The sequence below is a fragment of the Mesoplodon densirostris genome, chromosome 2 (genome assembly GCF_025265405.1).
Source record: "Mesoplodon densirostris isolate mMesDen1 chromosome 2, mMesDen1 primary haplotype, whole genome shotgun sequence".
NCBI lineage: Eukaryota > Metazoa > Chordata > Mammalia > Artiodactyla > Ziphiidae > Mesoplodon > Mesoplodon densirostris.
The window spans coordinates 117,664,276-117,679,388 of NC_082662.1; the positions used below are offsets into that span (position 1 = coordinate 117,664,276).

General features: G+C 38.5%; 1 protein-coding gene and 1 pseudogene across 5 annotated transcripts in view; both read left to right on the forward strand.

The window, feature by feature from the left end:
• Positions 1-15,113, forward strand: part of LOC132483055 (T-cell surface glycoprotein CD1b-3-like) — a 70,815-nt gene that overhangs the window by 24,372 nt on the left and 31,330 nt on the right. The window contains exon 2 of one of the 5 annotated variants that reach the window (XM_060088299.1): positions 148-250. The exons of the other annotated variants lie outside the window; for them this stretch is intronic. Within the exon in view, the coding sequence (XP_059944282.1) occupies positions 148-250 (103 nt within the window). The remainder of the gene's footprint in view (positions 1-147; positions 251-15,113) is intronic. 5 annotated transcript variants of the gene reach the window in all.
• On the forward strand, positions 10,173-11,560 carry LOC132483056 (large ribosomal subunit protein eL19-like; annotated as a pseudogene).

Sequence of the window (15,113 nt, forward strand, 5' to 3'; positions counted from 1 at the left end):
AAGGCTTTATGTGTGGGAATCCTTTGCAGCTTGTGTTGAAAGTGCTTCTCTCGAGATCAACTTTTCTTTGAATTTCACCAAGTGTCGCAGAAATATTACAAACTTAAAATCACCTTTTATTTTAATTTGTTGGATTTTGTATTCCAGGATCACACAAGCAGAATATTTTTGAGCTCCTGGCTCAGATTTGTGATCAGTAATTCTCAGAAGGAGAAACAAACAAACAAGCCAATATTCAGTAAATACACAGGTAAGCTTTCTTCCCTGTATATTTAGGTGTAAGTCTTGTCTTTTCACTGAGATGAGAGCACAGCAGGAAACTCAGCTGCAAATTTCATTTTGTTTGCCTGGTTTCAAGGCCTTGTCTCCTGATCCAAGTAACCACAATAACCAAACCCCTATGGAACCCACATTATGTCTTGTATGCCCAAGTATCCTTTCCTGTTTGCATCTCTGGGTTTCCATTTTTTCTATTTTTTGTTCCCTTATTTCATCGTGAATGCAACTATGTATTCAAAAAAGAATTAAATGGCATTTTTTATCTTGGATTTCTGGGTCTTTTCAAGTTGTAATGTGACATTTTGCCAAAAATAGAATCCATAACTGTGTATTATGTATGTATACACAGGAATTCAAGAATCATATGGTTACACAAGGCTTTAGATTTGAAAGTGAGGCAGAAAGAAAGGACTGAGATTAGATTGAATAGGTAGGGACTATGAGAAGATGGAGAGGAGATCCTGGGAGGTGAGATAAAGGCTTAGTGGAGAATGGCTGGGAAGACACGGAAGAGGGAGAAAGAAGTAGGGTGAAGCAGAGTGGGGAAGGAGGAGAACACACAGGTGGGAAGGAACAGGAGCACAGTAAGGCACAAAAATATTAGAGCCATTTCCAGCATTTAGAAATTCTAATATGAATTTCTAATTCATATTAGAAAATACTCAGTTCTTTCCACTCAGTCATTTTACAGACAAGGAAACTAAGACCAGAATGCTGATATGATTTCTCCAATTCACTGTATCCAGCAGTTGTCCATACAGGAGTTCATTTTGGCTCTCAGACCAAAGCTCCTTTTAGTGAGAAAGATTTGTTGTGAGGGGCGAGAAGCACACAGACCAGCTTCCTGAAGCCAGAAAAGCAAGCGAAAAACTTGAAGCAGAGAGGGAGAGAAAATGAGGCCAGTAAAAGGCAAATGGTTATAAGAGGCAGTGGATTTCTCTAGCAGGGAAGTTGAAGTTTCTGTTGGTGGGGAGGGGAATGTAAGATGACTGTGTGAGACCATGTTGGGAGGGGAGCTCACATCTGTGTCCTGAGGAGGCAGGAATTCAAGAGCTGTGATGGTGTTTGGAGGAGCACCAAGTAAGAGCTGTTAGAAAGAACGTGAGAATGCTGGTGGCCTAAGCACCAATGAGTCAAGTCTTGACCAATGAGTCAAGAAGGATCCCCGGGATGTCTGGTGACCCAGGGAAGAATGCTGGACTCCCCTAGGATACCTAGGGTATCCTGCCATCTTGAATTCTTTTCTTTTTTTATTATTAGTTTTTATTGGAGTATAGTTGTTTTACAATGTTGTGTTAGTTTCTGCTGTACATCAAAGTGAATCAGCTATATGTATACATATATCCCCTCTTTTTTGGATTTCCTTCCCATTTAGGTCACCACAGAGCACTGAGTAGAGTTCTCTGTGCTATACAGTATGTACTCATCAGTTATCTATTTTATACAGAGTATTAATAGTGTATATATGTCAATCTCAATCTCCCAATCCATCCCACCTCCCCTCCCCCTTGGTATCCATATGTTTGTTCTCTACATCTGTTTCTCTATTTCTGCTTTGCAAATAAGATCATCTGTACCATTTTTCTAGATTCTACACATATGCACTAATATATGACCCATCCCAGTTTTCTCCTCTGGGGTTTCCTGATACAGGGAGCACATAATTATCAGTGACCTGTATAACCACTGCCTTCTCTCCCAATTCTTTTCTTTTTTTTTCCTGGTCATGGTCACCTTCCCCCTGCCCACATTTTATCCCTTGATGTTGGCATCCAGTTCTGCTCTTTCTCAGCTCCCCGTGTTCTCAGTATTCCTCAGCCAGCTCCCGAGAAGCCCCTGTCTTCCCCTCCTTCAGATCTGTCCTTTTCCGACATAGCTGAGTGTACATTCAGGAGTGGAGCTGCCTGCGATGCTGCAGATCCACAGTGGGGCCACGACTTGAGTACCAGCTGCTTCCTGCTCCCTGATGAGGATCAACTCTGCCCACAGGAGCTGAGCTGAACAGCTTGTGGCTCTGCTCCACTTCTCTTTCCAGTCCTCCTCCCCCTCCCCTCCCAGCCTCTTCCTCCTCTCCTCCTCCATCTGTTATGTCCCTTGGTGTCTCTGCCCAGCTCCCAACCTCTTGGTCCCAGACTCCATTCCTCAGTTAGTTAACTCTCTTTTCTCTTCTTTCCACTCACACTGAAACTGCCTTCTCCTCAGTTTTCCCCAGTCATGGTGAAGGGTATAAGCACTGGTGGCTACATAATTTTGGGGTCCTGTACAAAATGTAAATGTGGGGCCTCATATTTAAAAAGCAAGAAAAAGTGCTTTCAATGGTTCTAAAATATAAACCTATTTCCTTTCCTTTGAAGTCAGCTCCCTTCTCTCTCTCTCTCTCTCTCTCTTTCAACCTATCTTAGTGTCCTTTTTTTTGTTTTGTTTTGTTTTAATTGGCTAGTGTCACTGTCTCTTGGGCAAAAGAATTCATAGGGCAAGTGCAGACCCTCTTAGGCACCTGGGGGCTTCCCTCTCCCTGCTTTTTTGTGTGTTTTTAATAACGTTTCATCCAAATGCAGACATCTTATGTACAACAATAGACACTGAGGTAGAGTGTTTTTATCTTTATTTTCTTGGCCTCAAAATGAACTTGTCTTTTTTTTTTTTTTTTTTTGCTAAGCAGCAAGTGTGTCGATTTCAGTCAATGAGTTAGGAGTTAACTGGGTTTGTGTGTTTTGTTGTTTCAACAGCCTTCACATTCCTCTGGCATTACCTTGTTTGTACAGTAGGGCTATTTGCTAAAGAGTTTTTCTTAATGGCTGCTTCACTCTCAGGCTTCAATATTTCCTTTGTGAGGTGCCTCGAGAAGATCTATGGTCATACTGCTGCCTCTCTTGCAACAGTAGAATGCTCCTATTACTCTATGCTTGCTCACCTGCTTGGGACAGAGAGTAGGAGCATTATCTTTATTCTGACTCAGTCTCATTGTTAGGCATTGTCTTTCAGTTTTAGGGCTTGGGCCTCCTAAGTGTTCCTGCCTTCCTCTCAGCAGTATGGAACTTCTAATAGTTGAGGACAGGGTGTTTTAGTGTCCCTTCCCCACTTTTTCCTCTTTCTCCAATTGCTGTGTATCTTCGCCTGTGCCCTGAAGACAGTAGAGCTTTTTGCCCTCCCCTACTGTCCTCCCCTCCCTCACCAGGTTAAGGTTTTTTTCTGTGTGGGAGATAGTGGAGAAAGATCTGGTTGGGACTTCCTGCCTTTCTCAGATCTCAGGCCTGTGCCGCGAGGAAGGATTTCTCTGGCCTATATCCTTGATTCCAATCTTTCAGGAGCCCCTGGTGACGTCCATGGAAAAATCCTAGACATATAAGTGAATTTCCCTTATCTGTGACTCTTAGGGGTTCTATATACTTATGCTAGACTTTAGGAATTTATTAACAATTTTAGCTGAATTATTCTTGCTGGCTTACGTAGCATCTGGCGTCTGTCCCAAGTAAGCAATGCATCTCCTATTTCCTTGGAGGATTCTTTCCTTAAATTTTGGGTTAATTGGTTGCCCTGATACTTCAGTGCTGTGATGGTTTCAAGAAAAGTTGTGATTTTGGTTATCCAACTTTTAAAATTACAAGTATTCAAGTGAAGCTCTTTCCAGCTTTCTATGTTTTAAGTTTAACTTTCCAAAAAATTTTTTTCCTTGAATTAGCCTGAGATAATTTTTGTTTACTTATGCACCAATAAATAAAAAAATAAATAGCCTAAATACATTTATCTGGGTGATAAATAGAATAAAAAAATATTTAAGAGACTTAAAAAAGTTATAAACACCATGAAAAAGGAAGGTCAGCATGTCCAGCAGAGACCAGTGTATGATAAGGCAGGCATGGAACATTCAAGCAGGACCAATAAGAAGAGAATCTTGGATAAATAACCCCAGAATATTCTATTAACTTCACTTCCCACATATTCTCACTGCTTTCTTATTATAAATGTTGACCTAAATCAAATAGATAACCAGATATTTCTCCAGCAAAATTGGGTTTATTCAGGATGAGCAGAGAATTGCAGTTTGGCAACTGCAATCATGGCGAGCCACGTAAAAGCTTGAGAGCCCCCACTTGGGGCCTCTGACACTATTTAATTGAGGTTTTTATTTATTAATTTTTTACATTAGTAATAAGACATTTACAGCAGGACCCTTTGTAAGCTTCATGCTTATTAGCATATATTTTAATTCTAAGTAAAACTCTAAAGTTTCTCATTTCATTAAGTAGGGTCACAAGTAATGGTTTCTGATTTTTTTTAAATCATCTTTATTGGAGTATAATTGCTTTACAATGGTGTGTTAGTTTCTGCTTTATAACAAAGTGAACCAGTTATACATATACACGTGTTCTCATATCTCTTCCCTCTTGCATGTCCCTCCCTCCCACCCTCCCTATCCCACCCCTCTAGGTGGTCACAAACCACCTAGCTGATCTCCCTGTGCTATGCAGCTGCTTCCCACTAGCTATCGATTTTACATTTGGTAGTGTATATATGTCCATGCCACTCTCTTACTTTGTCCCAGCTTACCCTTCCCCCTCCCTGTGTCCTCACGTCCATTCTCTAGTAGGTCTGCGTCTTTATTCCTGTCTTGCCCCTAGGTTCTTCATGACCATTTTTTAAATTAGTTTCTGCTTTATAACAAAGTGTATCAGTCATACATATACATCTGTTCCCATATCCCTTCCCTCTTGCGTCTCCCTCCCTCCCACCCTCCCTATCGCAACCCTCCAGGCGGTCACAAAGCACCGAACTGATCTCCCTGTGCTATGCGGCTGCTTCCCACTAGCTAGTGTATATATGTCCATGCCTCTCTCTCGCTTTGTCACAGCTTACCCTTCCCCCTCCCCATATCCTCAAGTCCATTCTCAAGTAGGTCTGTGTCTTTATTCCTGTTTTACCCCTAGGTTCTTCATGACATTTTTTTTTTCTTAAATTCCATATATATGTGTTAGCATATGGTATTTGTCTTTCTCTTTCTGACTTACTTCACTCTGTATGACAGACTCTAGGTCCATCCACCTCATTACAAATAGCTCAATTTCGTTTCTTTTTATGGCTGAGTAATATTCCATTGTATATATGTGCCACATCTTCTTTATCCATTCATCTGTTGATGGACACTTAAGTTACTTCCATGTCCTGGCTATTGTAAATAGAGCTGCAATAACGTTGTGGTACATGACTCTTTTTGGATTATTGTTTTCTCAGGGTATATGCCCAGTAGTGGGATTGCTGGGTCGGATGGTAGTTTTATTTTTAGTTTTTTAAGGAACCTCCATGCTGTTCTCCATAGTGGCTGTATCAATTTACATTCCCACCAACAGTGCAAGAGAGTTCCCTTTTGTCCACACCCTGTCCAGCATTTATTGTTTGTAGATTTTTTTTTTTTTTTTTTTTTGCGGTACGTGGGCCTCTCACTGTTGTGGCCTCTCCCATTGTGGAGCACAGGCTCCAGATGCGCAGGCTCAGCAGCCATGGCTCACGGGCCCAGCCGCTTCGCGGCATGTGGGATCCTCCCGGACCGGGGCACGAACCCGCGTCCCCTGCATCGGCAGGCGGACTCTCAACCACTGCGCCACCAGGGAAGCCTTGTTTGTAGATTTTTTTGATGGTGGCCATTCTGACTGGTATGAGGTGATATCTCATTGTAGTTTTGATTTGCATTTCTCTAATGATTAGTGATGTTGAGCATCCTTTCATGTGTTTGTTGGCAATCCCAACTAATTTTAGGAGGCACTATTTTCATTACACCAAACCAGCAAGAACTTTTCCAGGAAAAAAACCAACCAAATATTAAAATAGTAGCCATTAGCTAATCTCATTTATGTATATTTCCTCAGAAATTATCTATAACTGACTCAAATAAAATACTTGCAAACAGAAACAAATACCACATAAAGTGGGATTTATCCGGAGAATGCAAGGTTTGTGTACCAATAAAAATCACTTGATAGATTCCCTTACTTTAACAGATTAAGGAAATAAAACCATAAAATCATCTCTAGAGTTATATAAAAAGCATTTGATATATTTAAATATCCATTCTGATAAAACATTACTAACTCAGAACAAAAGGAAACTTCCACTGTATGGTCAAATGTAGCTACACACAGCCTGCTTGAGGTAAATTTAATTGTGAATGTTTAAAAGCATTCCAGTGAAAATCAAATACAAGTCGTCTGCCTACTATAATCTTCACCATTCAATAGAATACTGAGTCCTAGTTAATCTAGTAAGGCAAGAAAAATAAGGAGGGATTAAAAGAGAAATTAAAGAAAAGATATTTGAAGGTCATGTGATTGTATATAATAAAATTAAAAAATAAGTAAAATGTTGGGAATAAAAAGAGAGGTCAGGAATTATCTAGATAAAAATTAACATAAATAAAAACTGAAAGGATTTCAAGAGAATAGGTATTCTTTCAGATGGTATGATTTCTACCTATAAATCTAGTAGAATAAAAAGGGAACCATTAGAACTAACATGAAAGTTTAGCAACTAATATAGATAGACACAAAATAAATATTAAAAAATCAACAAACTTTTTTTGTAACAAATAAAATAAGATACCATTTATAATAGCATCAAAAACTATAAAATAACTAAAAATTAGCACAAGAGAGATTATACAAGTATTCTGCAGGGAGATTTTAAAAACTATTAAGATCATGAAAGTATTTCTGATTAATAGGAGTTGTATGGAAGAAATTACTATAGGAAATTACAGTTCTCTTTATTCTATAACTTCAGTAAATTCCTAGTTAAAATTCTAGCTGAATATTTCTAGGTACTTAGTAAACCTAATTTTTTATATTGTATGGAAGAATAAATGACTACATAGATCTAAATTATTTTTGAAAGAGAAGAGTAAAGGCTTATTCACAATGGAATAAAGTCTTAAATGCAAAAGGCAATACTAGAAAGCTAGCAGTATATACTATGGCAGAATATTGTTATGATCTATTAGTGCAGATAATTATTTCTTAAATTAAATTTCCAAACTGGAAAATCTAGAGAATTGGGAGAATTGGGAGAATTGGCCTATGGTGGGTTGTCCCACCCCCCGTCCCCATCCCATGTATACATGCACAGTTCCAGTTAACCAGTGGGCCCTCGAGGGGGCCTAAGTGCTGGTGTCTTTCCCTCCCAGCCTTGACCCCTAAGGGCTTAGTCCCTCTCAGAGCCTGTAACTAAGATAGGTCCTGCTGGGCAGGGGTCCTGGGTTCTCCACCTCTTGGGGGACAGGAATGAGCATGCCCAGTTTGGGTGGGGAGAGCATAGATGTTCCACTGTTTTGCATATTGTTACTTCTGTATCACAAGCTGTATAAAATTGATGGTTTTTTTTTTTTTTTTTTTTTTTTTTTTTGCGGTACGCGGGCCTCTCACTGTTGTGGTATCTCCTGTTGCGGAGCACAGGCTCCGGACGCACAGGCTCAGCGGCCATGGCTCACTGGCCTAGCTGCTCCACGGCATGTGGGATCTTCCCGGACCGGGGCACGAACCCGTGTCCCCTGCATCGGCAGGCGGACTCTCAACCACTGCGCCACCAGGGAAACCCAAAATTGATGTTTTTTTGAAAAAAAAAAAGATTAATTTAAACGTAAAAGTTGTTGAATTTTACTTTCTAAAATTAAGGCTTTCTCTTCAATAAAGCATACACCCAGCAAAATTAGTGGGTGAAAAACTGAAGGAAGTATTTGAAATTTTTAAAACAAAATGTGTATATGTATTTTGTACATATATACAAAGAGTAATATGGGAAGCTCTTTAAAAGAGTGCTGAGTGACCTACATTAACAAATAAAGAACACATATAATACTATTTGTTGAAATTAAGGTTACACTTAAACTCATTGATAGTTAGAGAAATGAAAATTAAAACAAGATCTCATTTTATACCACTAAATTTACAAAGTTAAAAAGCTGCAGCAGCCCGGTGTTTGCAGGGTTGTGAAATAGATGGAAATCCCCATACATTGATGGTGATGACGTAATTCTGAAGAGTTTGCGGTAGCAACTTGTCTAATGACATACATATTGACCCTGCAATCCCACTTCTGAATATGTGTAATGGGAAATGTTTACCCAGCTCCAAGAGAGAACATATGTAGAGATGGTTATCACAGAGTTTTTATGATAGTGAAGTGTTGGAAGCATGCTAGGTGTTCATCTCTATGGAAACACCTAAGTAAAATGCAGTATATGCACACTATGAGATTTTATGTAACAGGTATTGATAGAAACAAAAACTTGACACAGAATAACAGGGGAAGGTCTTTAAAAGAGTGCTGAATGAAATAATATTAATAGGTGAAGCATATACAGTATAATACCATCTGTGGAAATTAAAGCTGTAGACATCAAACAATACCACATTTTATAAGAACACCTAGCAGGATAACATATTTATACATTAGAATGTGGGGAAGAGAAGGATATGGGGATAAATAAATAAATATTTCACAAAGGAAGTCTGCTTGAACAAATGGTGTCCATGAGCCATAATGGAGGAGAATGATTAAGTCAACAATCTGCACTTAAGATTCTAAAGGCAAAACACAGCATAACAAAATAAAAATTGGAAAATGTTTAATGAGTGAATTGGGATGATGAGTTGCACCGTGAGTAGTTCCTTCTCAGGGAAAAAAACATAAAAAATGTAATATCATATAAAATACTTGTTTGTCTAAGAACAGAATAAAAATATCTGCAACATTAAAACACTGAAAACATATGAGTTTTTGTAATCATCAAAGGCTACAGGATTGGGATAAGTTTCTATACTTTACCACTGGGTGGCAGTAGAGATTAAAACAGTTTCAGCATCCTCATTATTATTCAAAAATTAGAAGTGTTAAGGCCCCCAAATCATCAAACAGCTTACAAATCCATGCTAAATTCACAATAACATGTTATCTCTAAAACTAATTGAAAACCACTTACAAAAACATGCACATAATATTAAAGACATATCAATGAAAATTTGGGAATTGAATTCAAAGGAAGATATGGCCAGTAAGTAAGATGAAATCAAGAATGGAGTAAATTAAAAAAGAAAGTATCATGACACCCTATACACCCTATACATGTGGGTCATGAATTATTGGAGGACTATAAAATGATTAAGACAGGATCAATTACACATTCACAGTGTCTAGAAGAAACAGACAAATAAGTTGTTCAGGGAAAGTATCACTCTTCCTGGTCCTGAGGCCACAAGGAAAATCCTCCCGTCAGTTCTTATAGAGAATAAACTATTTGGTGCAGTGAAAAATGTTCTCAAGGAGTATTCTTTCAGTAAATTTTATGAGGTTCACAGGCCCGTTTTAAGTCTCTTAAAGTACGGTGATCATGCCAGCCTAAAACAAAAACTGGGGAAAGTAACTCTACACAACATGCAGGATCTGGTCCACCTGTGCAGCTCTCTGATGTTCTGGCAAACTCAATGGCAGATCTTATATAATCTACAGGAATGAGTAGACTCTAAGTCTCCCATAAATATTGTTTATGTTGAACTAACTTGAGTTTTTTTTAGCAGCAGAGACTTACAGGTTATGTACTCTAACGTACACTGTATATATGACAGTTTTATATTATCTGTTAAATGCAGAGCAGTAACTTTAATAATCAGTGGAGTTGTAGGTGGGATTTGCAATTGCAAATTTCTTGTGGCTTTTGGAGACCTACTCATGGACTGTTGTTTGAATCTTAGGTTTGCTCCCAGGAGGCTGATAATATCTGCAGTGAGGACCAAGATTCTTCCTGAGATATAATTTGGTTCTTCTCTAATACAGAGGCACTTGTTGGCCTACCTACAACTCCATCCATCCTCAATGCACAACCTATTCTACTTCAGAGAGAATGCCAGATACAATTTTAGAAGGGAAATATTTAAAATGAATATGAGCCCTAATTTGGGTATAAAGTGTCCTAAGAGAAACACTCATGGGCTTTGAACAATGTTATTTCCAGGTGACCTATTCAAGTTACCAACTATACATTCATGTACCTAAATAGACAGATGAATTACCAAATGGGGTTATATAGCACAGACAACTGGTTGTCTCCCAGAATCTATTTTGCACTTCCTCTAGAATAAATTAACAACCAATTATTAGCTGGGCAGAATAAAACTACATCTCTTAGGGACCCTCTTAGCTGGTTGTGGTTATGTGACTGAGGTCTGATCAATGCAGTGTACAGCTCCTGCAAAGTGGATCTGAACAGTGGTGGTGGTGGGGGGTGAGTGTACTTGGCTTATTCCTTTTTCCTTACTGTCGGCTGAAAGGTGGATTTGATGGAAGGACCTCTTGCAACCAACTCAGAGAACAGGATGACCTTTGGAATGAGGGCCAAGCATGGCAAAGACCAAAAGAAAACAAAAAAAGCAAAGACAAAACCCCCCAAACAAAAGAGGAAACTGGAACCAAACCCCAGACACAATGAGATGCCATAACAACCCTGAATTGCCTATTTCTAGTCTTTTCACAAGAGAGAGAAATATAACTACCTGTTTTTAAAGATATTGTTCATTTGAATTTTCTGTCACTTGCAGCCACATCTGATCCTAACTAATCCAGGATGTTAGTTGAATAACAGTTGATAACTTTGGCTTTCCTTTTGCCACTGTGGCCATGAGTAGGCTCAGGCTTCAGAAGAGGCTTGCTTTCAGTGTCCTTTGTGGCAGCAAAAGGAAGGTCTGGTTGGACCCTGTCGAGACTAGTGAAATCTTCAATGCTAACTCCTGTCAGCAGATCTGGAAGCTGATCAAAGGTGGGCTGATCATCCAGAAGCCTGTGACTGTCCATTCCCAAGCTTGAAGCCGGAAAAATACCTCAGCCTGCCAGAAGGGCAGGCTTATGGACCTAGGTAAGTGAAAGTGTACTGCCAATGCTCGAATGCCCAAGAAGTTAACCTAGATGAGGAGAAGGATAAGAATTCCACGCCAGTTGCTCAGAAGATACCGTGAATCTAAGAAGATTGACCGTCACATGTATCACAGCCTGTACCTGAAAGTGAAGGGTAATGTGTTCAAAAACAAACGGGTTCTCACGAAACATATGCACAAGCTGAAGTTAGACAAAGCTTGCAAGAAGCTTCAGACCGACTAGGCTGAGGCCCGCAGGTCTAAGACCAGGGAAGCACGAGAGCAACGTGAAGACAGGTTCCAAGCCAGGAAGGGGGAAATCATCAAGGCTCTTTCCAAGGAGGAAGAGACCAAGAAATAGGTTCTCCCGCTCTTGTCTGTACATAGTGGCCTCAGCAATTACATAGATCGCTCATTCAATAAAATGAGACTTTATCTGCCTAAAAAAGTGTTGATAGCTTTGGTTTATTTATTTTTTGCTAAGGCTAAATAAAAATTTTCACAGTAACACCCATGTTATCTGTATCTAGTTTTATTTTTATCTGTATATTTTCTAAGGCAAAGGAGAAAATGCAACCAGTCATTCCAAAATTTATACAAAAACAAACATGTTAAAAATCAGAGTGAACTTCTGGGAAAATAGTAGAGAGAAATATTTCATAGTTCATCTCACTGAAATAAATCCAAAATAGAAAAAGGAACTTCCTCTGTACTGACCCTAGAGAAGAGCTGTAACTTAAAACAAAACCAAGGAAAGTCTATAACTTATAAACAAGGTTGGAATAAATTTTTAGCATACATTTTCACTCATTTTAAATAAAATGGAAGGTTGATGGATGTCCGTAGTTTAGGATAATAAGTTTAATTCATAAAAGAATTAATAAAAGCTGCTGGGGCCTTTGTTAGAAGACAAATACGGAGGGAAAAATTGTTATGGAAATGGAGAACAAATTAATCTGTGAGAAACCTTTGGCTTTAGAAATTAGGGAATGCCCACATGAGTCTCTGGCTTCGTTATTGTGTAGTGACCCATATGATTCAACATGGAGCTTTTTTAATTTTTAATTTTTAAAAAAATTTTATTGGAGTATAGTTGATTTACAATGTTGTGTTAGTTTCAGGTGTACAGCAAGGTGACTCCATTATATATATATATAAATATATATCTCCACTCTTTTTTAGATTCTTTTGCCATATAGGTCATTACAGAGTATTGAATATAGTTCCCTATGCTATACAGTAGGTCCTTATTAGTTATCTATTTTATATATAGTAGTGTGTATATGTCAATCTCAATCTCCCAGTTTATCCCCCCTCACCCTTACTACCTGGTGACCATAAGTTTGTTTTCTACATTTGTGACTCTATTTCCATCCTGTAAATAAGTTCATTTGTACCATTTTTTTTAGGTTCCACATATAAGCGGTATCATATGATATTTGTCTTTCTGTGTCTGACTTACTTCACTCAGTATGACAGTCTCTAAGTCCATCCACGTTGCTGCAGATGGCATTATTCTGTTCCTTTTTATGGCTGAGTAATATTTCATTGTATATATGTACCACATCTTCTTTATCCATTCTCTACATGGAGCTTTTTGTATGCCATGTAGTTGACTTTTTATTGTTGTGGCCTGGGCAGGTTGTTGTAGGACTTTGTTTCTCGTGTCCATTTGAGGGTTTACTGTGGCAAGTTGCTGCTCTTAGGATGGCTTTGTCCAAGTCAAGTGGCTAGTTTTATACAGATGAGTGTCGTAGGTCAGTTTCTAAGGAAACATACTCAGGTGGATGTCTGCATGCAGAAGGCTTGCTGGGGGTGCTTTCAGGAACAGCAGGACTGAGGAGAGGGTGAGGTTGAACTGTGGTGCAGTTTCAGTAGAGGATTTAGTCAAACCCACAGAGAGTTCTGGAGCTAGGATGACCCTTCAGAGACTTCCTAAGACTAGGTAATGGGACTTAACTTTTTACTCACATATTTGGTATGTGCTCTCAGGGAAGAGATGTCCCCTTGGACAGAGCAGCTCTCCCACTGAAGGCAGTGCCTGGAGAGGGACATGTCTGTGAGCTGTCAGCAGCCAACACTCCCTCAGGCTGAGGGAAACACTTATGTTTGTCCTGAAGGGGGTACACTGGTGGATCCACAGCATCCACTAGAGCAAGAGTGCATTTCTATGGAAGAAGAGATTTACTTGCCAAAGCTTAAGTAAACACACAGGCCTCACAAACAAAGTTAGTGTTGAAAACACAGACCACAAAGCAAATCTTAGGAAATGTGCATGAGATTCTATGAGCAATGACCTTCAACTAGGCTGCCTCAGGAGGAATGGCTGAGGCAAATTATCTGGTAAAGGAATCAGAGACTCTTAGATATAGATTATTTTAAAGCATTAAGCAACAAAACAATTAGTGCCAGTTTTTGCCTTGGTTTTCAGTCTGGACTAGGTGTGCAGCTTAGATAAGATGCCCCAAATTTGGTTCCTCTCCTATATTATTTTGAAATAGCTTCATGGTCAAGGAGACCTGTGAAGAAATTCACCTTGAATTCACATGTTTTTTACACATGCTCATGGGTCACTTCCCACTATAGAGTCTCAACTTGCCTGTACCAGTGTTGTTGTTGCCTAGATTTTTGAGACATAAATTGAGGCTCCACACATGAAAGGATGGTAGATTTTATTAATGAACAATTAAAAAAAAGTAGAGGCCTTCTGCTTCTAGAATTGGTGGACTATCTAATTTGAACCAACTGTCTTGTCAAGGACAAGTAGAAAACACGAGAAAATATAAAATAAAATCTGCCTGAAGACATTGAAGAACCAACAAAGGAGAAATAAATTACTGGGTCAATATCTAGGAGAAGACAGAAATTCACAGAATTAACCCTGTAGTTGGGGCTGCTTTTCCAGTAAGAGCATCTGCTGATTCCATGAGAAGCAGATAAAAACACTGAGAAGTTCAGCAAAGCTTTCACCAGACTTGCATATCTTCAAAGGTATCACTGGTGTCTGAACTTTAGGTTATCATCTTAAAGGGCTGCATCTGAAGTAAGTGTGAAGCAGAAGGACAGTAACTTTGCATTCTATATACTTTGATCTGTGCACATTCTTTTTAAAATTTTGGTAGTAAAAGATATAGTAAAAGCCTATCTATAAATAGTTTTAAAATATCATACAAGAATGGTACTATTACTTTTCAGTCTCCAACAAAACATTGGAGTGTATTGAAAATATAAATATGAAATTAAAACCATTGTTAAATATAAGAGAAGAAGTGCTAATGCCATCATGGGATTAGGAATTCAATTTGTGGTAATCTTCAATACTTCTTTGGAAAATTTGAAGATATTAATAAAATTATGGGTTCCAGAAAACAAGCCAAATGTATACTTCCAAAAATATCCTTTAAGTTGATGGACTTAGTACTAGTTTGCCATGGTATTTTAGTAAAATTAATACCATAAGCAGAATGATATTAGCATCCCAATCCAATGTACTTAATTCCTTCCAAGCTTCAAAGGATAATGGCATTCTTTAAAGAAAAATGAAGTGATATGTCAATAAGAAGATATTATGGATGTTAACAAATTATAATTTTTAAATTTTGACTCCAAATCTTAAAATATAAAGTCCGTCTTTGCTTTGCATAGTAGTGTGGGACTCTAAAAATTGATCATGCAAGGTGAAACCAAGCAAAAGACCTAAATAATCAATGGGAAAATTATGATCATTCCATCACCTTTAAAAATTTTTGTCAAAACATTAAAAAACCCTCTTATTGTTGGTTATAAATACACAGTTGACCCTTGAGTAATGTGAGGGTCGCAGTCATAAAATCTGTGTATAACTGTACAGCTGGCCCTGTGTCTGTGTTTCCATATCTGTGGATTCAACCAACTGTGGATTGTGTAGTACTGTATTTATTGAAAAAAATCTATGTAAAAGTG